Below are 27,604 nucleotides of genomic sequence, written 5' to 3'. Positions count from 1 at the left end.
ATGGCATTCAGCTAAAGCCCTGTGCATGGTATGGAAAATGAATGGCATAAAGGAAAAAGGTTATACCTTTAACTTCATTTAAAAAAAGTGTTTTCCTTTTAAACGTTTATTTATTTTTGAGAGAGAGAGAGTGTGCATGCGTGCACTCATGTGGGGGAGGGGAAGAGAGAGAGGAGGACAGAGGCGCTGAAATAGGCTCTGTGCTGACAGCAAAGAACCCAACACGAGCCATGAGATCATGACCTGAGCCAAAGTCAGATGCTTAACCGACTGAGCCACCCAGGCGCCCCCAAAAGAAACTTTTTATGATACAATAATACAAATTAAAAGACTGGGGAAAATATTTGCATGTTACATAACAAACAGTTGGTATAATGTATAAAGAACATCCTTTGAAACAAACACAGAGGACAAACTACCCAGTGGCAAAGCGGGTAAAGAATAGGAATTGGTGAGCAATGAAAGAGGAAACTGTCAACGTAGGAGAAGGTATTCACTCTGCTTTCATTCAGGGAAAGACAGATTCTTTTTCAAAACCAACCCATCAACTTGGTGAAAATTAAGGAGATTGATAGTGACAAGTGGTGGTGAGGCTGCGCGTGAGTAATATTTAAGTTGTGTCTTACGTATTTCAACATCACCCCCAAGGAATATGTATATGCAAAATGGAGTACTTTCAGGGAATGCTTTTACAGCGTTATTTGTAACAGTGTTGTGATATTGTGATATGATCAGAAATACATATTTTGGCCTTCGTCTCTAGTTCCTGGCATATAGCTCCCCAAATCCTTGTAATTTCTTGGGGTGCCTGGTTGGCTCAGTCGGTTGAGCGTCCGACTTCAGCTCAGGTCATGATCTCGCAGTCCGTGGGTTTGAGCCCCGCATCAGGCTCTGTGCTGACAGCTCAGAGCCTAAAGCCTGCTTTGGATTCTGTGTTTCCCCCTCTTTCTACCCCTCCCTGGCTCATGCTCTGTCTCTCTCTCTCTGTCTCTCTCTCAAAAATAAATAAACACTAAAAAAAAAAAAATTAAAAAAAAAATCCTTGTAATTTCCTAAATGGTAAGAACAGAAGGAACATCCTTTGTTTGGATTTTGTCCCTTGCTCCTGAAATAGCTGTGGAACATAAAGGTGAAAGGAACATCTTTTGTTTTTCTTAATAAGCTCCTTTCACCCACACCTGGGTTTATGTTAATAAGATGACTTCTGGAACCCCGGTACGGATGGGTGTGCCGCTTGCCAGGGGAAGCATCCTGGTGAGTAGAGATTACTGCCCAATCTCTGGGAAATGGGCAGGGACTAGAGATTGAGTTCAATCACCAATGAGTAATGTTTTTATCAATCCTATAGAACCCCCTATAGAACCTATAGAACCCCATGAAAACCCTAAACCATGGGATTTGGAGGGCTTCTGGGTTGGGGACCAAGGTGCTGGGAGGGTGGCATGCCCAGAGTGAGCATGGCAGCCCCACGCCCCTTCCCACATACCTTGCCCTGTGCATCCCTTCTATTTATTTACCTGTTAGTGAATTGTATCTTTTATAATGAATGGGAAAGAGTAAGTAAAGCACTTTCCTGAGTTCCGTGAGCTGTCATAGCAAATTATCAAAGCTGAGGAAGGGGTCAGGAGAACCCGTGATTTACGGCCAGTTGTTCAGAAGTACAGGTGACAAGATGGGACTTGAAAGTGGCATCCAAAGCCAGCAGACAGTCTTGTGGGGCTGAGCTTTACCCTGTGGGGTCTGTGCTGACTCCAGGAAATTAATGTCCCCACTGAGCATCAGGGTCAGTGTCAGTATCTGACACCCCCACATGAGGTGTCAGAAGTGTTGTGAGTATAGAAACTACAGAAGAAACCAAAAGTGTTTCTTTTGGATGTGAATAACTAAATATCCTTCAGAGTTTTGCATCTATTATGTTATGCACAGTAAAAGAAAAAAAGAATGAAATAGATCTAGATGTACTAATGTGGGACTAAGCTCCACAACAGATTTTTGAAGGAAAAATATAACACACATGTGATACACATGTGATACATGAAAAAGACACATGTGATACAAAACTATTTGTATTTTTATTTTTGTAAAAGTCCATACACAGCCATACAGTATATTTTCTCCTGGTTCATACATACACATAGAAAAAGGCTTAAAAGGATAAACACTCAGTACTTAATGGTGATGACCACTGGAGAGGTGGAAGAAGGCACTGAAATTGAAAGTGTGTGTCGAATGGGTCTTTAACCACATTGGTAATGAATTTTTCAGGGAGAATGTAATGAAAAAATTAACTTAAAAAGGGCAAAAAGCATATTCAAAGTCACACAGATGAAGAGAGGCAGAGTTTAAGTAGTCAAGCACAACCAAACCAAAAATTAAAGGCAGGGTTTCTTTCCCTATTGCCTTTCATATTACCCTTGTAGGTCATGAGAAAAGTATTTTAAGAGGTAGCTACAATGTTTACATTGATTTCAAGACTGGCAGTCATTTAGAAATTAGATTCTTCGTTCTGTGTTCCTTTGTCTCTATCCTAAATTTCAGCTCTTAGCCTTTTAAAATAAATGTCAGCCTTCTCCGTTCAATTTTCTGCTTTGTTAGCACATCATTGGCTCCTGTTCTACTTTAATAACAGTGCAGTGGAAGGCCCCTGCTTTTATTGTCAATGAAACCTTTGTCTAGAGGAGTCCTTTGGCCGAAGCTGGTGTTCCACTTCTTTCAATGTGTTAATGCAGAATGCTGAATATTGAGTGTTAGGCTCACTTGGAAGAGGGGCCAGCACTCTTTAGGTCTGGATTTCTAGTTTCATGCATAATTAGAAGGTTGAACCCTCAGTGAGCTGTATCATAGAATCCCCTGCATGACTCTAGGATGGAATTAAAAAACCAAAAAAAAACCAAAAAAACTTGTATCCCCAGATATGACAAATCAAGACTTCCCTCCTGGCCTCTACTTGAAATGTGGCAATTGTGACACCAGCTGTCAGTTCCTTTGTTGATCTGTGAGCACGGAATGTATTGGGTATATGACACAGGACTGATTTGAGCCCAGGAAATGAACAGGATCAGCCATGACTTGGAGACCAGACCACCAGTTTGTTTGTGGCGTTTTGTTAGGACCGTGAGGACTTTTTTTGGAGAGTATACTTAACAACTGTTGATGACACTGGATGCACTTAAAAGTTGATCTGAAGTCTTTGTAGTGTTTCTGAACTTCTGCCTTTCGCTCAGGCCTCATTATGCCTTGAGGTCAGTAAGAGGGAAAGTAACCCCTCCTTTTCGCTTAATGATCAAAACGGCTTCGAATGATAATCAAGATGGAACTGCTTTATATTAAATTCTTTTGTGTAGTTGATAGTGCCTTGGAGAAGTTTCAGCGTACTGCTCAGAAAGGAGAAGTAATTACTACTGTACTATCCTGGGACTTTAGTCCAGCTTGTGATTTTTCGAGTGGGTCTTGGCACAGTCGTGTATAGTTGGCTTTGAGAGACCGTGGCAGGAACTTCCCAGAAATGAGGAACAAGGAGATGTTGTAGTCAGCCTTCTAGACCTTCTTTTAAAAAACAGGGATAATACTGACTAATGATGCTTAATGATGCTTGAAACTGGTACTCACTGTGGAATAACTGAGGAACTAAAGGCATTTCGTAGGCACTTTATATTTCAAGATGAAGCTCATGCCTATATAGCAGACTAACCGTCTCTTTACCTTATCTTAAGGTTTTTTTTTTTAATGTTTATTTATTTTTGAGAGAGAGAGCGAGCGTGCACAAGTTGGGGGAGGGGCAGAGAGGGGGGAGACACAGAATCGGAAGCAGGCTCCAGGCTCCGAGCCGTCAGCACAGAGCCCGACGCGGGGCTCGAACCCACGGACCGCAAGACCTGAGCCGAAGTCGGACGCTCAACCGGCTGAGCCACCCAGGTGCCCCTCTTTTCCTTATTTTAAACATTTGACCATGATTATTCAGGGACTTCCTCGGTTCTCATTGCTCTCATTGTTGCTCTACGTTCCTTAAATACCCCATGCTCATCTTGTTAGTTGGTTTGTCTGAGAACTCACACCCAAGCTCCTTGCCTCATCTTCTGCTTTAGTTGCTCTCTCAGCAGCATTGATGCTGTACTGCTTGCTTTGCTTCAGAAAACTCCTTGATAACGTACATGGTGTTTGTTAAGCACTCACAGAACTCTGGCCTTGGGAGATGGTGATATGGAGAGCTGCCATCTCACGTTCACACTCATAGGCCACGTGTGTTTATACAGCTTCCCACTGGGAGAGACGCACTCAGGCCTGGCTCTGGGCTGGGCCTGCGGACTGGGAGCTCTGGACAGGCCTGCAGCTGCCTGTGTAGTTATCCTGGGTGCTGGGATTGGCTGCTCCCGAGGGCCAGGTAATGAGGAGTGGAGTGGGGCTGATAAAGGGGAGCTAAATCAAGAAGGTGACATAGGAACGGGACCGGAAGCAAGGCATTGTGTTGAAGACAGGGCTGACATGCCCAGAGCTGGGTTCGCTTCGAGTGCTTGCTGTTGAGATGTGGGCTGGCTGAGTTGAGACGAGGCAAAACAAAAAATGCAGTGACTGAGTGGATAATTGCAGATTACCCAAGTGGCTTCCTGTACTAGTGCAGTTTAGGCATCTCTCCTGATGAAGCTCAGCTTCCCAGTGGTCTGAAGGCCACCTGAAAGCATGTGGTACATTTCTCTGACAGAACATTGGAGTGTGTCCGTCCGGTGGCTCCACAGGTTTTCAGTACAATCATTTTATGGGCTCACTGTTGAATGATGAGCTTAACAAGACATCAGTATTTGGGGCTGTTTCTCTTTGAGGATTGTCTGTGGTCTGAAGTCGGTGAGCTGATAGTCTGAAAAATTTTTTGAACCAGAGCAACAAAACTCCTTAGTTTCCAATTCTAAGTAGCCTAGTGACTTTTTAAATTTAGATCATGCAATACTAGAACTGGGAGGAGTTTTACTTTACCTCTTTGATGCCCTCCTGTGGCAGGATCACTACTCACCCACTTGGTCTTTGTCCTCTGTTACACTGAATATCTACTATCTGGCAGACTCCTCTTAACAAGAGGACACACACTGAAAAGAGATTAAACATATTAAGCATTAAGTCTCCTGTAAGAAGCAAATTTGTTGGATTTTGATCCTGTTGTGATCTGTCAGTATACTGTAAACACTGAGCTTTTCGGTTAATTCTTTTTAGTTGGAACTTTGGCTTCAATGATGCCACGGTGTCAGGAACAGATCAGAGCATCACTGAATAGTAACTTGGGTCTCTTAGTCGGTTGTACAACCTTAAGAAAGGTGACTATATGATGCCCATTTTGACTTGCTGCCCTTAAAGAGTAAATTTTTATCTTATTCTAGAATCGTAGGTTCTAGTTGGATTGCATACTTTTTTTTTTTCTTTTTCTTTTTCAGTAGGCTTTACACCCAGCACAGAGCCCAACGTGGGGCTTGAACTCACAACCTTGAGATCAAGGGTTGGACACCCCACTGACTGAACCACCCCACCCCTGGACCGCATATTCTTTTTTTATTATTTAACTTTTTTTTTTAAGTTTATTTATTTATTTTGAGAAGTGGGGAGGGGCAGGGAGGAACAGGGAAGAGAGAGAATCCCAAGCAGGCCCTGCACTGTCAGTGCAGAGCCCGATGTGGCACTTGATCTCAGAACCATGAGATCATGACCCGAGCAGAAATCAAGAGTCAGGAGGCTTAACCCACTGAGCCACCCAGGCGCCCTGACTGCATATTTTTTTTTAATGCTTATTTATTTTTGAGAGAGACAGAGTGAGAGCAAGGGAGGGGCAGAGAGAGAGGGAGACAAAGGATCCGAAGCAGGCTCCAGGCTCTGAGCTGTCAGCACAGAGCCCAATGAGGGGCTCAAACCCACAAATCGGGAGATTACGACCTGAACTCAAATCAAGTGTCAGAAGCTTAACCAACTGAGCCACCCAGGAACTCTGACTGCATAGTCTTAATGAACCTAGTCCCCTTTCATGTTAGAGCTTTTTTGGTATGCAAATAGGCATACATTCACTTTTGCCTTCATATAATCTATTTTTTCCTTAACCAGAACAATTTAACCTTGCTTTGACTCTTCCACTTTTTCACATAATCATTGTGTTGGTTAGATTTGACCAAAATAATGAACTCCATTTTCTTTCCCTTTAGAACAAAAGAGTTAAAGACAAATTATTTTTCTCAATTTAAAACAAACCAGGAAATTCTGAATTGAAGATCGCTATGCTCCCATGAATTTTATATTTGCAGCAGTCCTTTTTTTTTTAACAAAAAGAGCATTTATGAAACTGCTAATAATTGTAACTTTGTTCAGTATTACATATTTCTTAAAATATGACTGCTTTCCAAATACCACAAATAGTTTAAATTATTTTGTCTTAAGAGATTTTTTTTTTTTACATGGAGTCATTGGTTAATTCTGAAAGCCACTCAAACTCAGAGACTATAATCTTTGAAATCATTGCTCCTTAAAGGTTGCTAAATTTAAAAAAAAATCAGAATTGGCTCTCTCTCGGTAGTTTGGAACTTGGCCCCCCCCCCAAAAAAAAAAAAAAAAGGAAACTTCAAGCAGTTACTTTCACTGAATTCGAAACCATGGTTTAAACTTGAGCTCTCAAACAAAGCATGGAATAGCATACATAGCAGCCCAACTTAGAGTTCTTTGCTTTGTGTGTATAGAAATTTGCCCACCTCATTTTCTCTTTGGTCAGCTGGTCATTTTTATCCAGTGGATAAATTCCAAATATCCTAAAGTCTTATACGGGATTTATTTAACCCATGGGACTGGGCCTTTGCTATGTTACATGCCAAAGTGTTTTGGCATCTGGTTCCATCTGTCCCCAAGGACAGAGGGCTTCTGAGAATTGCTGACAAGGGTGTGGGACCAGGCAGCGGTCCAACCCAGCAGGATGGGATTTTGTTAAATCTTGAGCATTCTCTGTGGAACCAGACTATTTGAGGGATTCAGCAGTACCACCCTTTGAAAGAAGAAATGGGTTCATAAGTAAGTGAAAGAATTTAATTGAAAGAGTAGGGCAGGGGCACCTGGTGGCTTAGTCAGTCAAGCGTCCGACTCTTGATTTCAGCTCAGGTCATCTCACAGTCATGAGATCGAGCCCTGTGTTGGGCTCTGCACTGAACGTGAAGCCTGCTTGAGATTCTCTCTCCCTCTCCTCCTGCCTCTCCCGCTCGTGGTCTCTCTGTTTCTCTCTTTCTCTCTCTCTCTCTCTCAAAGTAAAAAGAAAGAGAGAGAGAAAGGTCAAAAAGAGGATGGTGGAGAAAGACAAAAAGGAAAGGACCTATTTGTTCAGATCAATGCGTGGGGAGTCAGCAGTGTAGACAAGGCCTTAGCAGCCCCTGAACCTGTGTACAGCCCCCACCTTCTCTGTCTTATTCCTTTTTTTCCTCCCAGCCCCAACCTTTTAATTTGTAGACTAACTTCCTCTTTTCTGGGCTTGAATCTGCAGCCCGCAGTGTGGTCATCCTCTCCACAATAGGTGGTTGTCCCTCCAGACGCAGTCCTGCCATGAAGCCTCAGCCTTTCTGGCCCCTCTGCATGCACCTCGCCAGGGGAGGACAGAGGGCCTTTCTCCAGGGTGTGCTTTAGGACGTGCTAAGCCGGCCCACCCTGGCTCTTCTTCTACTGTGTGTTAATGCCTTTTTCTTCCTGACTCACGAATACATGATCATGTGACCATTTCTTGTTTCGAATGTTCTTTTTGTGCTGACAGGGAAAGAGATGACTTAATGTCCGCACTAGTTTCCGTCAGGAGCATCTTGACAGACGTGCAGGAAAGAGAAGCCGGCGCTTATGAGCAGGTGAAGCAAGCCGTGCAAGTGGCCGAGGAAGCCAATTTCGAGAAGACCAAGGCAAGTCTCAGAAGATCAAAATTAAGGCAGCCTGTCACTGCTCTTTTTTCTCCGCCAAGTATTCCTGTGGCTGTTCATCCTTAACTAAACTCTTTTTTTCGAAACACGCAAAGCAAAGACCAGTGTTTTAGTGTTGGCTTTGCTGAATTAAACAGATTTCCTGTTGGTAGAATTCTTAGTCCTCTGCAAATCCTCTTGTTATATCGCTGTTCAGAGAATAGAGAACGACATGGCAAGGTACTTGGAGAGACTTGCATGTCTCACCTTTTCATTTGCTGGTGATTTCGTGCGCTGTGAAGATCTTAACTACATGTGTACACGTTCAAGTATGACTGCAGACAAATGTTTCTCCTCCATGCATGGGAGATTTTGAGAACATCCAAATATGCCACAGATAATGAATAATATATGTGTACGGAATAGCATCTTTAGCTATGAATGAGTCCGGACGCCTGGATGCTAAATCAAACACATTGAGCGATCGTGATAATGACGTTAATAGTTACCACTTCATGATCAGGCAGTGTCGTAAGCACTTTGAATTATGGGAGGTTATCGTGGATTCCTTGCTCCGTCTGAGTCCACCGAAGTTGCCATGTATTTTCCCTAGCCATACCAGCCACACTTCGAGTAGCTAGTGATTACTGTATTGGACGGTGTGGATATAGAACATTTCTGTGAAGTGTTCTGTTGGATAGCTTTGGTCTAAGCCATAGAGCAGCAGCAGTATTTTATTAAGGTATGGGCTCTTCAACTCTCCCTTTAGCTCCTCAGTCACTGCCTTATCCATTTGTCTCCATCCAGTTCATCCGTGACTCTTCCCAGACCACTGGCCCTCACTGCTTTCATTACTAATGCCCCTGTGTCTCTGAAACTTCTATTCATTCAGACCAAGCTCCCTTATATGCTTTGTCTCCTCAAACGCTCCTAGTTCTTTATTTGTACTGAACTCTAGCTGTCCCTCGATGACACCGTGACCCTCCAACCCTCCGGTGAAGGCCCTTTGCCACTCCCCTCGCCTCATCTGGCTGTGATGGAGGGATCAGCATCCTCTCCCTCCTTACTGCCGTTTCCAGGCCTTTGTTTTATCATCTACGTTAGTGGCCATTCCTCTTTGAAATCATTGTTGTCTCTCCTCTCCCTGATTTTAATCAATATAAACTCTCAATCTTAGATGTCACTATTTGAGACTTATTTTAAAGAAAATCATCCATTTTATTACTTGGGTTTATAAAATAGTTGTTGGCTATTTGATACTTTTTAAGAGCGTTAGCCTCTGACCCTTTTCTCCCTTGTCTTTGTCTGTTTAGGCTGCTGTAACAGAACTTAAACAGCAAATATTTCTTTCTCACAGTTCTGGGGGCTGGTGAGCCCAAGATCAAGGCACCAGCAGATCTGGTATCTGATGAGGGCTTGCTTCCTGGCTCATACGTGGCTGTCTTCTTACTGTGTCCTCACATGGCCAAGGGGGTGAGGGAGCTCTCTGGGGCCTCTTCTATAAGGGCACTAATCCTATTCGTGAGGGATCCCTCCTAAGGATCTAATAACCTCCCAAAGGCCAAACATCCTTATACCATCGCATTGGGGGTTAGGTTTCAACACATAAATTTTGGAGGGGCACACACTTGGAGTCCATAGCACACTCCACTGACCTCCTCGGATCATCCTGAAAGGTTTCTACGTCCATGTTGTTAATACACACAACACTGTAATCCCAGCACACGTTGGCTTGCTTACCTCTAGCGCTTTCCCTGTTCTGCAGTGACTGCCGTGAGAACTGGTGTGTCCATGGGATCTCAAACTCTGCAGTGCTCTCTCTGACCAGAGCCTCTCTCTGCCTCGTCATCCCCATTAAACCTACTCACTGTCCTCATTCCTGCTTCTCCTTCAGCTTCTTCTCACATCTTGTTTTAACTGTTGTCTCCAGGCTGGTCTTCTTCTCTTTCCATTTAAATATGAATTTTCTGTCCCCAACTGAACTCATTACATTTGCTCCCCCCAAACTGCTGTGTTCTCTATCCATTGAATGGCACTTTCATCCACTACCGTGCCCTGACCGGAAAGCTGGTTGGTCATCCCCTGCTTCTCGCCTGACTTCCAGTCACTAAGTACACGTCTTAGTTTCTGAACTTTTCTTGAATTCCTTCCTCACTGTCCCCTCTCTTGTTCAGGACAGCATCCTCTCTGGACTTATGAATTACGACATCCTCTTCCTTTGCCCTGTTCCCTGCACTGCGGCTACAAGTGATCTTTCTTTAAGGCAGATTTGACCCTGGGACTTTGACTTAAAATCTGTCCAGGATTGCCCACTGCCTCAGGACAGTCTCCAAACCCTTTCACAGACTTCCCGAGGTCTGTCATGTGCTTCCTTCCAGCCCTTCCATGTCACTTATTACTCTCCTCCAACAGACGTGGCCACTGTTAGCTTGCAAAGGCAGCTGAGTTTAGGGGTTGGACAAGGTCTTATTAGAGTTAGCAGACCTAGATTCAGCTTTGGAGCCCCGCCATTCACCAGCTGCGTGACCTAGGACAACTTACTTAATTCCGCAGGCCACGGTTTTTCCTCATGTGTAACATGGAGATGATGTTGACTTTGAGGATTGCTCATGAGGACTGCATGTAATTGACTGATTGATTTTAAAACTTAAGTTTTATTTATTTATTTTGAGAAAGAGAGAGAGAATCTGTGGGGAAGGGGCAGAGAGAGAGGGAGACAGGATCTAAAGCAGACTCTGTGCCGACAGCAGTGAGCCCAATGTGGGGCTCAAACTCACAAACCATGAGATCATGACCTGAGCCGAAGTTGGACGCTTAACCCACTGAGCCGCCCAGGCACCCCCATTGAGGACTACATCTTAAAGTGGAGATCTGTTATCTTGTAGAAACTTGGACACACAGTATTTCCTCAGTAACTAGGTGATGGTGATGCCTCCTGATCCCCCTGTTTATGCCCTGCTTTTTAGCCCCTGGGCCTTTGCACATGTTGTACAAATTCTTCTTCACTTCCTACCTGGATATTTTCTCCCATCTTTCAGGTCTGCTACTCCAGAATATCTCTGGGGGCACCTTTGTGGCTCAGTTGGTTAAGCATCCAACTTCGGCTCAGGTCATGATCTCACAATTCGTGAGTTTGAGCCCCACCTTTGGTGAGCTAAAGCCCCGCTTCTGGTGAGCCCCACTTCACTCTCTCTCTCTCTCTCTCTCTCTCTGCCTGCAGTGGGATTCTCTCTCTCTCTGCCCCTCACTCACTTGCATCCTCTCTCTTTAAGAAAAAAAAGAAAAGAAAATCTCTGTTCTCCCATGCCTAGATTTGATGTACCTCTTATGTGTCTGTAGAGCAGGGTTTCTCCACCTTGGCATTATTGACATTGTGGACTTTAACATAATTCTTTGTTGTACAGGCTATCCTGCCCGCATGCCATAGGATATCTAGCAGCAACCCTTGCCTCTGTTCGCTGGATGCCAACAGCGTACCTCCTGTTCCCCAAGTTCTGACAACCAAGGATATCTCCATACATTGCTACAGCTTCCCAGGGTGTGTGTGCATGTGTGTATGCATGCAGAATCGCCCCCAGCTAAGAACAACTCTCATTACAGCATTTATCAAAGCGTATTATTATTCCCTGTTTGTCTTTATCTTTCATTAAGCTTTAAAATTTCTGCCAGGAAGGAACTTACCCATCTCGATCACTATGAAATCTTTAGTACCTTGCATAGTGCTTGGCCCTTAATGGTACCCAGCATCCACTCACTAAGGAAACTGCAACCTGTTTTCACTAACAGTCTAGAATTCTCTTATTCTTATCTTTCTGGTTTACCCACTTTGCCGGTGCCCAGCGAAAGCCCGATCACACTTTTTTTTTTTTTTAATTGCTACTTTCAGCCTGTCAAGCATTGCTGAAGAAAGCCACAGAATGAATTCCACGGGAGAGTGGTACTGGTCACCTTCGGTTGTTTAGAAGTACTGTTTAGCAATTCTTTCCTTTGTAGTTGACCGCCTTCCGTACTCAAGGCAGGAATTTCACTTCCCACGCTTCCCCAGCTCCGCTGTTAGCTCATCACTCCATGGCCAACCTATGTCACTGACATCACAACCAACTGACAAGAGCCCCTTCAACACCTTTTCATCCCTCAAACGTGTCTTCTGCTCATTTTTTCTTGCTCATCTGGCCCTCTTACTTCCCAAGATGGATCTCTTTCTCTAAGTTCTTGAAGCCTCCTACTTGGAGGATTTCAGGGACCCTGAGCCATTAGTCACCACATCTTATATCTTCTGTCCCTCCCTCTCCTCTGTTTCCCCTGTCATCCTGTCTACAGCTGTTATTCTTGTTTAAACAAACAAGAGGCAGCCTTCCCTTGATCAGCTTCCACGTAATTGCCTACCTTCCCACCGCCATTTTACTGGCGGACCTTTCAAAACAGGCGTTCACCCTCGAAGCTCTCTGTTCCCTTCTGGACACACTGCAGTCAGGCGTTCAACAAAGTGTAGTCTGATTTCATGCTACTGAATTACTCACTCAGTGGTCACCACTCATTTCCTGATTACTAAACCCAGTGACCTCATCTCTGCCTTCATTCGACTCCAGCTCTGCCGTCTAGGAAGCCATTGGCTGGCCTGTTATAACACGTCCTCTTTTCCCCTTGATTTATCTGATATTTACTCCTGTGGGAGTCATCCTCTTTGCATGCTTTTTCTTCTCCTCTCCATCTCTTTTCTCTTATTTTCCACAAGCCTTCAACACCGACATTCCTCAGTCAGGAGTTCCTTCCACCCGTGTCGTCCTAATTGCCAAGAATTTGTCTCTCCAAAACCCTCCCTTCATTGGAACACCCCCACCTTGTGCCTTTAGCTGTACCAGCCCTCCGGAGCACCACACCCCCTTTTCTTGCTGCTCCTAGACCCCTGTATATGGGTGATATTCCATTAGCATCTGAAAATCCGCACAAATTACTGTTCCTCTCCATTTTCCTGTCCACCACTCCTTTTTCTTCTACCATTCTCTGTATTCTCCTCAGATACTGGCTCCCTCGTCTTACCAACAGCCCTGGCTCACAGCCTCTAAAATATCTTGGCTTCTCCCCATCCCTCGCTCTCAACATCCAATCAGTTGCCAAGCTCTCGGTTTTTGGAGTCTTTTCCTAAGCTATGCCCACCCTTTCCTTCCTGGCTCAAGTCCTAACATGCTGTTACGCAACCTATGTAGATGATTGCATTAGCTTTCTACTGGTCTTGCTCAGGCCTCTTCCAGTTCCAGTATATCTTTCCCACTGTTGCCGAAGTCCTCCTCAGTTGTAACGCTCCCTGTTCTGGGAGCTCCCTTCCTGCAGTACAACAAAAGCATGACCTGCCAGATCTTTTACAATATGCCCCCCCCCACCCCCCCGCTATTTTCCACTACACTCTTTCATATGACCTGTGCTGTTTCCTGAATGTGACCTACAGTTTTCCTGAATGTGACTTACAAGGTCAGGAATGTGACCGTCCTGAATGTGACCATGAATTTGCTTATGCTACACTTTACAGCACTGTATTGATCTATCTATTCAACCTGTGAGGCTCAACTCGGGTGGCAGTCTTCCCCAGCCCCTTCTTGTTTGAATTAACCTCTTCCTCCTCCATATTTGACTGAGCTGTATAGAATTTTGGTAGCTGTTTACATAGCTCTCACCACCAAAAGACCTTAAAAGTCAGGTCTGTGACATCTATCACTATATCCTTCACATGTTCATTGCACAATGTTTGTTGAATTGAATTAAAGTCAATTGTTAGCTTTAACTATGAATATGAATTTTTTAATTAGTGCTTTTAAAAATTTAACAGTTAAGAACAAAAGAAGCTATTGTGTATTGGGAATCCAAAGCATTTTTCGTTCAATTAGTAAGTGTGCAAGAACCGATTTCTAAGCATCATTGAATGAGTAATAATGCAGGAACTGATTTCCAAGCAGTTTACAAAATACAATGCAGATCTACTAGTTTTTATCTCTAAGGGATGTTACAACATATTAGGGACTTTGCTTCGTGAGAGTAAAGAGTAAAATGGCATACATATTTTAATTTGAAAAACAACTACTTGATTGTTGAGCCCCTCTTCTATCTAGTTCCTTGACTGTTGTTGCCATCTAGTGTTCCATTTTGCATATTGCATTCTAAGTAAGTACATGGAATTATTTTATGTTATATACTTACATTGACAATGGCAGTGAAAACACCTAAGGATTTTATAAGAAAATAAATCTATAACACGAGAAAGTTGTAATGCCATGCGTAGATTCAGCTGTGGAATCGCTCTATTCTACCACTTTTTAGGTCTGTGATCTTGGGCAAGTTACTTACTGTCTCAAAGCTGCTCAGTTTCTTCAGCTGAGTGATAACAGCTATTTAAAATTCAGGGCACCTGGGAGCGCCCAGTCATTGAAGCCTCCGACTTCTGCTCGGGTCATGGTCTTGCGGTTCATGGGTTCGAGCCCCGCGTTGGGCTCTGTGCTGACAGCTCAGAGCCTGGAGCCTGCTTCGGATTCTGTGTCTCCCTTTCTCTGTGCCCCTCCCCTGTCTCTCTGTCTCTCTCAAAATAAATAAACATTTAAAAAAAGAACTATTTAAAATTTAACAAGAGTGTTAAAAAAATTGACCCATGTAAGCTATTTAGCAAAGTATTTGGCACATAGTAAGTGACTAATAAATATTTTTGGTTTTCTTTGAAATTGCAAGTCCTTACAACCAGGGATAATTTTAAAATAGAGGGAAAAAAATAACCTCAAAAAAATGAGGGTGGAAAAGCAGAAGTTTTGTAGTGATGCCTTGGTAAAGCTTAAAGACGAAGAGGTTAACCAGGCCTCAGACCTGCTTGCTTCTATTTGAAGAGAAATTGTTGCCCTTGGCATGAAGTTATCATGACCATCTCTATAAGAAGATAACCCTCCAAGCGAAGATTAAAAAAAAAAACAAAACCTAGGAGGTTGAATCAATGTCCCCCAACTTTTTTCCTTTCCAAATTATTATTTTTCTTACACTATAGTAGAGTCAGAAAGGTGAAAATTATAAACATAAAGTATAAAGATCAGAAAGCAATCGGCCATTTGATCACAAGCACAGGCAGAGAACATATGCTTCTTGATACGTAGATTATCTTCCACAAAACAAAAATCATAAACATCTTGAAAATGGGAGATAGAGACTGATAGGTTTCTAGTAGCAAGTTTATAAATTGAAAATCAATACTTTTTATTATTCTTAAGTTAAATGCTTAAAACATGTTGACAATCATTTTTATTTTGTGGGCTGTAGTTCATCAAAATGAAAACAGTGTCACAAGTTTTCACGTGAATTTTAAATTTACTTTTTTAAGTGTGAATTCTATTATTTCTCATAATATCTTGAATTCTTGAAGCATGAATTCTTTGATCATGAAGGTTTCTAGGAACCCAACTCTAACACTTGGGAAGGACTTTTATGTGTCCTAAAATAGATTTCCTATTTTGAAAAATTTAGTTGACAAGATATAAATTTGTTGTGGAAAATGTTTTGACCCCATTAAGACCCCATTTGGAAAATGTTTTGACCCCAAAAAACTGGTTGGTTTAATAAAACTAGAGCTGGGCATATCAAGTCCAATAAATTATGTCTTAAAAAGTGTGTTAATGTGGCCAGCACAGAATAACCACAAATGAAAGAAATGTCGCAAAAGAGAAGAGGTCCCTTGAGGATTGAGTCTACTGGGTGGGGGAATAGTATAATTCAGCTCCTCAAGAGCCACAGCCATTTCCACCGAAAAGGGGCCGTGCTCAGGGACAGGAAGAATCCACCCCGTTGGGAGCAATGGCAGCTACAGGCCCCAAATCATCCTGGTCCCCTCTGGACATCTCTCAGTTAGTTGTCACTGACCATTTACTGACCTCACTTGTGAGAATTCAGTTATTACGCCTTTACCAGATGGCTAGACAAGCAGAATCAGGGAGGGATTCGGGAAACTAGGAGAGGGAGCCCTGGAACAAAACAGGGAAGCTTTAATGGAAAGAGTGTATAAATACTTGTTTAGTTCTCTGTGATCTATCTAGTGTGTGAGGTCCGTGGTAAGAGAGATACCTCTAGAAAGATTAAATCACTTTTCTTTTTTTTTTTTTTTAAATTTTTTTTTTTTCAACGTTTATTTATTTTTGGGACAGAGAGAGACAGAGCATGAACGGGGGAGGGGCAGAGAGAGAGGGAGACACAGAATCGGAAACAGGCTCCAGGCTCCGAGCCATCAGCCCAGAGCCCGACGCGGGGCTCGAACTCACGGACCGCGAGATTGTGACCTGGCTGAAGTCGGACGCTTAACCGACTGCGCCACCCAGGTGCCCCAAATCACTTTTCTAAGTACAAGTGTTACTGATCCTTAATTTCTTCATTGTGACCAGGCATAGATATGAAAATCAAGACAAATAAAAGTATGCCTTCACACTTCCTCATCACCACCTCTCCGTGGTGGCCAGTCCTAACCAGGAGAAGGCCATCCACAGAAACAGAGGCTTCAGCATTGCTTTTAAGTGATTTACAACTTCTTGCTTTGGACTTTGTGTTTATAACATCTTACCTCGGCTTAGGCCTCTTATCCTGTCAGGATCATTTACTGTTCCTTGTTCCCGAATGGACTGACTTCTTGGAAGTGATTCTTTGGTTGCTGTTCATGTTAACCTGATGTTTAGACCTTCAGCAGTCATGTTCTGCTGTTCCTGTGCTTAATAATGTTGACTCCTGAGTTCTTGTTCGATGAAAAAGCTTTATATACAACAGTCATGTTATTCTTTCATGCCAGTTGTATTCTATCTGCAAAAGTTATGAACATTTTTATTAGGTTCATAGAAAATCTTTTTCACAACAGCAATTGTGTTCTGAAGCACAGAAATCTCAAATTCATAATCTATCAAGCTCTAAGGGCTTGCATTATAGAAAAACTATGCTTTTTCACTTCTTTTAAAATCTAATGTAAAATTTTATTTTACAGGCATCCTCAACTAGAATTGGACTTGGGACCAAGTCCCTGGGAGAATCATTTTTCAGTTACTGTATATGCTTGTCAGTTAATCTGAGACAATTAAGTTTTACCCTCGTATTTTATAACTAGGAGTACAGCAACTTTCCAGAAGAGTTTGAAGGAAATTAGGATTTAATGCTTTCCAGATGAAGAGAAGAAAATTCACCTGTCATACCCTAGATTATTTATTGTTTATATTTATTGTAGCTTTCTCCAGAGGGAAGCAGAGCTACGCATAAAGCCTGTGGTGCTTACTGAGACAACAAATGTGACTCTATCCCACTTGTAACTTGATACATACTTACACAGTTTGTAGGTCATATGAGACTTGGGTTTCTTGGCTTCCCAACTTAGGGGAACGTAGCTGTTGAATGAGGTGGATATTGGATATTAGATAAGAGCCACTGGAATAAGACACCATAGAATGACTCAGATTTTCTGTCAAGCACCTTAGCTGTATAGGGGTTTTTTTAAAATTGGGAGTTTGAAGCTAGTTTATTGTTGGGTGTTACACATAAAGACACTGTGAGTGTGGTCGAAAGGAAGTTAGAAAGTTTTTGCTTCTAGAAATCCAGAGTGGGAAATTGAGACTAAGAACAATTATGGACTCGTAAAATACCAGCAGTGAAAGATGGTACTTCTTAGTTCATAAAACTAGGTAGTAAATGCTCTTTTGAGTCTTTCCTTATCTAAACTTTTTATTATTACCTAATTTTTACTTTAGTTAATCAAGTTTCAGGAACCTCGATTATTTGATAATGTTAAAAATAGATGCCTGTATGTAATAACCAACTCATCTCATTTTCAGTTTTGATCTGTTTAACCAGGAGCAAATGAAAAATCAGTTAAACTGGAGACTCACATATTTCATTCAGTATAAACATGACATATAATTGAAATATAATATGAGAATGCCTGATTTTTCTGATGCCCTTTTCCAAATTTGGACTCATCTGTGGCCTTCCTCAGGGTCCATTAATCTGAATTCTTTTAGTTGCTTAGTTAATACAGCGTTAATTATGAAAATTGAAATATGTGAATAAATGTACCATTTGAATAGTATTTTAGATCTGTAATTGGTATTGACAAACGAGTATAAAATTGTTCTAATGGGCTTTACAGCGAGTTGTGATGATTTTAAGTAAAATCAAGGCTTAATTATCTCATTTTCCCCTCACATTTTCCAAACTCTAAGACCCCGTTTCCCTCCATCTTACTTGGGCAGGCTTTAATCCAATGTGAACAGTTGAAGAATGAACTGGAGAGGCAGAAAGAGCGACTTGAAAAAGAACTCGCATCGCAGCAAGAAAAAAGGGCCTTTGAGAAAGAGATGATGAAAAAGGACCTAACAAAAGAAAAGGAGGACCTGGGATCAAAGGTACCTGTGGATTCAGTTTGTTCCCTGCCCTGCAGCAGAAATGTTTGTGGTGATGTCACTGATGATGCTGTAGGCTACAATTTTTGAGTGAACTCTAAATTTTAAAAATCTTGTAAGTAGCCAATTGCTTATAATTTAGAGTTCAGAAACATTTTCCATTTTTCCAATGTAGTTCTCGAGAAAAGGTATATTCTCGGACCTCTCCAAATAAAACAGTCAATTTGATTCCATGCTGTGAAATTGTAAAATTTGCTTTGATCCCTCCATTCTGTTTGAGTCCCTGTCTCCTGTTTCTCAGAGGAAAGGAGGTGCTCTGTGGATATATCCAGATTTTATTTCAACCTGGGTGAAGTCAAGGAGCAGTGACGCCCCCACTTTATCCCCCAATCTCAAATTAGACTTGCAGAAGATAAAACACATGTAAGAAACCAAGTGGCCAAGGAAAAGTGATTATGTACACGGTACAAAGCAGGTACCCGATGAATAATGAACATAACCGGATGGATGAATAGAAGGGAGAAGTGAAGAGCCAAAAGAACAGCTGGCCTGAAGTGGGCAGTGTTTGGGAAACAGTAAGAAACTGGAAGAGAGAGGGGCACCTGGTTAAGGGTCTGACTCCTGATTTTGGCACAGGTCATGATCTCATGGTTTGTGAGGTCGAGCCCCACGTCCGGCTCTGCACTGACAACGTGGAGCCTGTCTGGTATCCTCTCTCTCCCTCTTTTATGCCCCTCTCCTGTTCACTCACTCTCTCTCTGAAAATACATAAATAAACTTAAAAAAAAAAAAAGGAACTGGAATACAGAGATAAGTGAAACCTAGCTTTCAAGTTGCTATAACAGAGTAAAATTGAGCAAGATGTGGTCCATGAGATGACCAAAACAGCAGTTACATGTTGTTGTTGTGTTTACAGCAACTCGCAGCTTGTACCCTGAATGCTGTGCTATAATATTCTAGTGTGTGATAATGACCTTATTCAGCACGTGTCTCTTCTGAGTATCTGCTGTGTGCAAGGCAATGCAATCCTGAGGATGCGTAAAGAGAAAAATCACCAACTCTGTCCAGTGAATTTGAAGTCTTACGGGTGCCTGAGGCATTTACTGTAAACTCCCTTGTCTTATCCTTTAAAAAAGCAAAAGTGTGCCTGTGGAAAGCCCACTATGTGTCAATCAGACTTTACCTTCTCCGGCCAGAATTGGTGATCTGAGCCTTGCGGATGGCACCAAGGTGTATCATGGCCTGAGTGTCCACGGTGCTGTTGCTGCTTTCCAGCAGTCCTGCCGTGCACTCCTCTCTCCCATTCACTCAGCATGGGGCAACAGATAGTAACTGGAGGGCTTGGGGGTGTGGGTGTCCCAGGACCAGTGCAGTGCTGCTTACAGAGGAGGGAAGAAGAAGACACTAAACACACACTTCCATAAATGAGTTTTTAATTACCACTGTGATAAAGGCAAAAAAGTACAGTATAGGGTACCGTGAGAAAATCTGACCTAGTCTAGGCAGCCATGGAAGACTTTCCTAAGAAAGAGATTTTCAAAATGAGACTCGACAGCGATGAGTAGTAGTCAGGTGAAGAGTTGAGGGGAAGAGTTTCAGACCCAGGGAAACAGCACTCCCCAGACTCTGAAGCTAGCAAGCATCTTACTTTTTAGGAATTTAGAGGAGGCCCAGGTGACTGGGGCATAGGACCTGGGGACAGTAGTGGGACATGAGTTTGGAGCAGTATGCAGGGACCAAAGCAGGAATGACCTTAAAATCCATGTGAAAGATTTTAGGTTTTATCCCAAACCAAGTGGAAAACCATTGAACACCTTGAAATTGGGCAGTGTCATGCTGCCATTTCTATTTGAGAACTTCCATCTGTCAGTAAATTGGAAGAGGACTTGGAATAAATGCCTGGAGATCAGGTGGGAGGTAATTATCGTAGTCCCGGTGGAAATGATGGTATCTTGGGCCCATTTTCAAAGACTATTTTTTTTTGTTTATTTATTTTTGGGGGGGGGCAGGGGCAGAGAGAGAGAGAGAAGGGGGGAGGGAGGCACAGAATCTGAAGCAGGCTCCAGGTTCCGAGGTGTCAGCACAGAGCCCAACACGGGGCTCGAACCCACAGATTGCGAGATCATGACCTGAGCCGAAGTCGGACGCTCAACCGACTGAGCTACCTAGGCACCCCCAAAGATTCTTGTAAATCACTTTTATTCTCCTCAAATTCTCTACTATACCACACTCCCCTCATTCTCAGCAGAGTCTCACTTACCTAACAAAGAAAACTGAAACCAGTGAGTGGTAACCACTTCAATATTTATCTTCCCCTCACCTGTGCCTTCAAGTACGATTCCACCAGCATCCCAACACAACATTGTCAGAATGGGGGAGGCCTTGTGCTCATTCTTTCCCCTTGCTCTCGGTCCCTTTCTCTCCCTCTACCTCAGGGAGCTTCCCGCTTCTCAGGAAAGTCCCCTCAAGTTTCTCTCACCCATTGAAAGAAACAATCTTTCTTCTAATCCAATGGTTCTCAATCTTGGAGCCACAGAAGTTCCAAAATCTCATTGTCCAGTCTGCGTCCCAAACCAATATGTGAAAACAACCGTGGGTAGGATTCAGGAGACTGGATCCAGGTGACTCCAGTGTGTATCCCAGGTTGGAAACCACCTCAGTAATTCCATGTGCCTCCTTACTCTTGCCCTTTATGGCCCAGTTTCTTTAGAGGTCTGTCTGTACATGCTGTCTTTATGCTCTCTTCTCTGATTACCTCTTCAGCTCCTGCATTTCAGCTTCTGTGCCCACAGCCAGTGGAATTACCATTGCTATGTCCTCCTTGTGCTATTTTTAGGGAATATTTGTTAGTTCTTATTCTCTTTATTTTTTTTTATTTAAAAAAATTTTTTTAGTGTTTATTTTTGAGAGAGAGAGAGAGAGAGAGAGAGAGAGAGACCACAAGCAGGGGAAGGGCAGAGAGAGAGGGAGACACAGAAACTGAAGCAGGCTCCAGGCTCTGAGCCATCAGCACAGAGCCCGATGCAGGGCTCGAACTCACGAACTGTGACATCATGACCTGAGCTGAAGTTGGACGCCCAACCGACTGAGCCACCCGGGTGCTCCAGTTCTTATTCTCTTTAAAAGATTCTCTTTCCGGGGCACCTGGGTGGCCCAGTTGGTTAAGCCTCTGACTGCTGATCTCAGCTCAGGTCTTGATCTCAGAGTGGTTAGTTCAAGCCCCAAGTTGGGCTCTGTGCTAGGCATGAAGCTTACTTTTAGAAAATAAATAAATGGAAGGTTCTCTTTCCTTGATTTCTCTGGATTTCTTGATTTGGGAGGATGATAATGTGTGCCTTTCAGTTTGCTCAGAGTTTAAAGTGCCTTTGAGACAATGAAGGAAATGCATCCAGAAAGCAACTTGATGGAAAGTTCTAGAGTTTAGCAGAGAGCATTATATTCTGATGTCTTTGGCATTAGAGTGGCTCCCAGTTTCATGTATGTGACATCGATTCCTAGATCCTCAGCTCTCTAGTGATCTCCTAAACCAGCTTCTCTTGCCACGCTCCCTCTCCTACAGGAGATTGCCCAACTCTGCAGTCTCGCTGGCATTTTTGTCTCCATCCTCTCCCTTACCCTACTCATCAAGAAGTCACCAAATTCTAGAGATTCAGACACCTAGGAGTTTCCCATTGCCTTGTCTCCCTGCCATGCATATCGTCACCCCTGGATGACTTCTACAGCCCCGAGCACTCTCCTTGCTTCCCGTGTCACCCCTAAGCCACAGCCAGGATGGTCTTTCTAAAACGAACCAGGCAATATGTCAGTCTCTTGCTTTGACATCCTTTCCTGTCTCCCTGCCTCTCCTTGGATAAGATTTTGAATCCTTTAGCATTGCACACAGATTCTGCATTTCTCTGGCTGTCTTTGGTTTCCCAGTCTCATCTCCCTTCACCTTTTTCCTTGCATCACCACCATCCTGCTCTACTATTTTTTCTTTCAGGAGTTTCCATGTGCTTTGCCCCTTGCTTAGAGGAATCTTCTGCTCTGTGTCCTTCCTAACTGATCCTTCCGAGTTCTTCTTGAGACCACCTACTTTCAGAGATGAATTCGGAGTCTCTCCTGTGGTCTCCTGTGACTCAGTTAATTGCAAATTCTTGTTGAATTGTTTGTCTCCCCCAATTTACCACGAGTCCCCTGAATGTGTGGTCGCTTGACATCGTCATTGCTTGGCACATCCCACTCACATAAAATGTGCTCCATGTGAATTTGTTGAATGAATGAGTGTAACACAGGGGAAGAAGAGAGGCCCTGTGCCATTGGAATCATGTGACTAGGAGGTTGTGAATTCAGAGGATCAGAACGGTCTGTGTCTGCCTGAGCTCATGGAAGATCTGGGGAGGAAGGTGGCATGTGGACCTGTAAGTAGGATTTGGAAATACAGAGCATGAGGGAAGGGATGCTGGCTGGAACCAACAAGGATAAGGCGTGGAGGGAGGGGACTTTGTGAAGTGAGTGTTGTGCGTGTGACAAAGAACAGGACCGATAGCAAAGACCAGCTATTCTTCACGCCTGGGAGACTCCTAATTTTGGGGCTATTCAGTGGAAACCTTTAGCCCTGCTGAGCGGTTCCACTTGAAAAAAATATGGTGGTGAGAATTCCTGATAAGGAAGGACAAAGGAAGGCCGAGAGTGCCAGGCAGCATTCCAGGTGCTCTTGTATAACACAGCCTCTTTCTTAACACTAATAATTATTCCAGGAGCAAAAGTGGCAACAGAAGTACAATGTACGGCTGAGACCCAGTCATGTGTCTTGCCCTCAGTGAGCCTTGGCTGGCATTTCATCTCGAGGTCCTGCCCTAAGTAAAGTGTCTGAATGAAGAGCTGAAAGTGCTTCTCACATTCTGGCAAGTGCTGCCACCAGGAAATGGCAGAAAGTGGCTTTGGAGTCCAAGGATTCAGAGTTGAATCCAGTTTGACCTTTGTGTGACCTTGAGCAATTCTTTTAACCTCGCCAGATTTCAGAGGAGTAAATAATGGAGTTGATCTGCTCAAGGAACTGATGGGCTTAAATAAGAATGTTTCGGAAGTACCTAATACACCTCGCTTAGAGCGGACATTTAATGGCTTTCAGCTTGAGGCTAGTATCATTCTTACTGCACAGAAGGAGGAGTAGGCTGAGAGGATGGAATTCTTGCACCTGCGTATTAGCAAAGCAGGCAGATTTGAATATAAAGCCTGGCTCTCCTTTTTATTCATTAGCTTGAATGCACGTAGGCAAATTTCTGGATTTTCAGAATCTCCTGGTTTTTTTTCAACTGAAAAATTAATCCCATATAATTCCTTCTCCAAGGGGATTAAAAGAGAGAACGTGTATCCCACTGCCTAGCACAGGAAGCGTATCCGAGACGGGAGACAGAACAGTTCATCCTAACGCTGGGAGAGCTCTGTAGTTTGTGCTAAAGAGCCCCTCCCCCTCACCGCCCCCCATTTCCTAGCAGTAAGGAACGCTTGCAAGACTTTTAGGCTTTGCTTCTCTCTTTTTGTTCTTTTTTTCTTTTCTTTCTTCTTACTCATTCTCATTAAATTTCGTGTGTGTGGGAAGCTCTTGGAGAGCAGATGTCTTCTACCTAGACAGATTTCGAATCATTCCCCCATGAGCAGGACTTGCTGTGAGTTTGTTTGCTGTCTTCTGTTACGGTCCTTGGCTGCACTGAGCCCCTAGGTTTGTTAGTTCAGTGGGCCATTGATCATATTTATTGAGCGCCCCCTATGGTCTACCCGTTTTTTTCAGTTGGTTCCCTTGATAATAGTCCATCACTAGAATTCTTAACTCTTGCACCCTTTGTATAGTCAGTGCCACTTTCTACCGTGTTCAGTGCATAGGGACCACCTTTGTATAGAGATTTCCATCAAGCTGTCCCAGCCTGGGTGTCCTTGTCTCTTGCTTGCCCCTGTCAAAGTTTAAAGGACTTGCCTGATGTCAACGCCCCGGACATCCAGCAGTGTTGCAGCTGTCCGTGTTACTTGTGTCTCCGCAACAGATGTGGATGGAGACGCTCCTGCGGTGTAATGTTGACTTCCAGATGGTGGGCGTGGGGAAAAAGGAGGTGTGACAACAGGAGCGGAGGCCTCAGGAAGTGGGTGACAGGAGGGAGCAGACAGGTAGTGGGCACAGGGAAGAAGTGATGGGTGGCAGAGGGAGGGAGTCAGATGGAAGGGATGTGATTTGTTACATGCTTATTATAGAAACTGACTCAGAATTTACAGTTAGCAGGTAAATGTCTGCATATTTACTGCAAAAACCACCAATGTTAGTATGTTTACCATAAGATACATCTTCACACAAATATGATTTTTAGTAGCTGGTAATTAAAGTTTGCTGCTGTGGTATGGTTCCAGAGAAACTAGAATTACATTCATAATATGGATACTCATGAACCTGAATTTTCAAATTAAGGATATAAATTAATCTTGTTATTTGCTGCATTTAACTTCTTTTGAATTTCAATTTCAAGTTCAGATTATAATGTGAATTAGAATCATTTGTAGCTGGGTATTAGTAAAAGTAGCTTTATGTGCAAATTGGACTTTTAGACAATCTTTCAACCATAAGAAGGACATGTAAACAAACCATAAGTCAAATACACAATTCCCCACAATCGCCAGAAAAGTTAATGAATGTATCTACCATTTAATTAGAAAATAGCTACCAGGGCTCATTATTTCATATGTGTCAACTTTAGTTCATTATGTAATTCAAAGGCAATCTTGATCTGTGTCACAAAATCCGAGTTATTGATTTCAGTTGTGAAAACTGAATTCACACCCATATCAGTGTGCAACGGTAGATTTAAAATGTTATTTCAATTTTGTTATGAGTTCTTGTTTACCAGATTAAAAACTGATAGATATCTCTGCATGTTTCACTCTCGAGGAAGGTAGCGTTTCTTCTTCATGTCAAAGCTGCTAATACAAATAAGAAATTAAGAGTCTAGGAAATTTTGACTTACTGGAGCAGAGTAAAATGTAACTGCAAACAAAAAAAACTGTAAAATGGGTTAAATCTAAGACCTAGAAAGCATTTCTCACCCGGAGAAGAAAAACTAAGAGCCTGAGATCCGTAGAGTGGAGTGCTCCTCAGAAGAGCTGTTTATTCCAGTGATCCATTCCTCAAACATTTGGTGAGGAATACGCCCTTGAGCAACTTGCAGTCTAACATGGAAACAGACAACTAAACACAGTGAGATGAGTACATCGTTGGAAGCGTGCAGACCTTGCGGTGTGATGGAGATATATAGAAGCTGTTGTGGGAGCCATACACCGGAGTGAGAGTCGAGATATGAAACCACAGTACTGCATGAGCAGCAAATCCGTGAGAGTGGATGTCAGCTGCAAACAGCAGACATGCCCCCCCCCCCCCCACAGGACACAATAGCTGAATAGCAACCCTGAGTGCATCAAGGGCTCCTATTCTGTGCTGGGAACAAGGGGGTCAAAGAAACTTCCTGGAGGAGAGGGGATAATGGCTGAGAGGGGAAATAACAGGAGCGCTGGTGGTTTTGTGTAGCAAAGTGAAGTGCATAGAGCCTCCTCTGTTGGTGTTGGGGGGAAGGAGAGTAGGATCCATTGAATCTCAGTTGCTCTCTCTAACGAGATCTGCCTCTCCAGCTCTCCCGACCAGTCCTTTTATCCTTCCATGTGAGAGAAGAGTTCAAGACTTCTCTGATTGCTTGACATCGCCCCTGAAATTTATTTGTATCAGCCTCTTCCACAACTTTTCACCTTAAAGTTTCAATCCAAACTTTGATTTTATCATCTTGTTATGTATTTCCCCAAATGAGGGTAGAGACCCAGGAATAAATGGGAAGGAAGTACATATTTGAGTCATGGGGGACGGGTGAGTGGAGGAGGTGGAAAAATGGACATATCCGATCCACAGAGAACTGATCTAAGAGTGAACCCAGTGGCCACGTGAAGACTATTAATTCAAGATTTTTTTTTTTACATAGTGTCTTATTAGTCTGAGGTGCACCATACAATGACTCAGCAGGTCTATACATTGCTCTGTGCTCATCAAGATAAGTGCACTCTTAATCCCCTTCACCTGTTTCACCCATCACCCCTCCCCCGCCATCTACCTCCTCTCTGGTAACCACCTGTTTGTTCTCTGTATTAAGGAGTCCGTGGGTTTTTTTGTCTCTTTTTTCCCTTTCTTTTGTTTCTTAGGTTCTACAAGTGAGTGAGATCATACGGTATTTGTCTTTCTCTGACTTACTGTCTCTAGGTCCACTCACGTTGTTGCGCGTGGCAAGATCTCATTCTTTCTTATGGCTGGGTCATCAGTGTTCTCAATATTTATTTTGTCAAATGCCATTATCATTTAGGACTTTTATTTCCTCCTATAGATATTGTCCCTGTCTCAAAATATTGCCCAACTGGAGGTCCAGGTTGAAAAGGTTACAAGAGAGAAGATTTCAGCTATTAATCAACTAGAGGAAATTCAAAACCAGCTTGCTTCCAAGGAAATGGATGTCACGAAGGTACAAAGTGAGATTCTAGTTTATAATTTTTTCTAATGCACAAAACTCAGAAAGAAGCACGGAATAGAAAGGTTTTGTTATTTCAGACAGTAAAGGTCCACCTAATGGTCATTAAGCAAACATTTACTTATTACTGGCAGGCCCTTTGATGAGTGCTGAAAATACAAAGATGAATTAGACACAAATAATGTCCTTGAAGAACTCAAAGTGGCTGAGACAGACTTGTCATTAAGCAAGTGTCACTACTTTAGTCATTGAATGTGTGATAATCCCAGCATCTCTAAATTAGACAGTTAGGAAAAATGTTGGCCAGAGATAGCATTGGTTTGGTCCCCACAAAAATAGTAAAAGACATATATATATACAACACCAAGAGTGTGCTTAAAATAAAAAATTTTCTACCTCCCATTCCTTTTCATACCTGGTCTTCAATATCAAGGTTCTCACACTAAGTGTCTCATTTTATTGATCCTTAAGTTTATACTTCAAAACATCACAGTGTCTGCACTTTGGGCATCACAAACTTGTGAACCAAGAACTAAAATGTTTAATAGTCTCAACTGGCCACTGTAAGGTACATATTTATGAAACACAAGAAGTCCATGTAGGTATCAGTAAGCAGTTGCCTTAAAACTAAGAAACTACGTGTGAGCACGCATGATGTAATAAATTAAATGGATACATTTTTTACCAGAATGTACACGGATAATTTTGTTTGCAATGTATACCCTTTTCATGTCGCATTTTAGCTATCAACATATTTTCCTAAATGTTGACACATTTGTAATGCCAATGT

General features: G+C 42.8%; 1 protein-coding gene across 4 annotated transcripts in view; it reads left to right on the top strand.

The window, feature by feature from the left end:
• The window catches only part of SDCCAG8 (SHH signaling and ciliogenesis regulator SDCCAG8), a 246,594-nt gene that overhangs the window by 55,508 nt on the left and 163,482 nt on the right, over positions 1-27,604 (top strand). For all 4 annotated transcript variants that reach the window (XM_043568299.1, XM_043568296.1, XM_043568298.1 and 1 more), the window contains exons 9-11: positions 7,757-7,895; positions 18,137-18,289; positions 26,674-26,808. In XM_043568299.1, coding sequence (XP_043424234.1) covers positions 7,757-7,895; positions 18,137-18,289; positions 26,674-26,808 — 427 coding nt within the window. The remainder of the gene's footprint in view (positions 1-7,756; positions 7,896-18,136; positions 18,290-26,673; positions 26,809-27,604) is intronic.

This window comes from Prionailurus bengalensis, chromosome E4 (assembly GCF_016509475.1).
Source record: "Prionailurus bengalensis isolate Pbe53 chromosome E4, Fcat_Pben_1.1_paternal_pri, whole genome shotgun sequence".
NCBI lineage: Eukaryota > Metazoa > Chordata > Mammalia > Carnivora > Felidae > Prionailurus > Prionailurus bengalensis.
The sequence above is the reverse complement of the archived record's forward strand: the minus strand, read 5'-3'. Positions and strand labels throughout refer to the sequence as shown.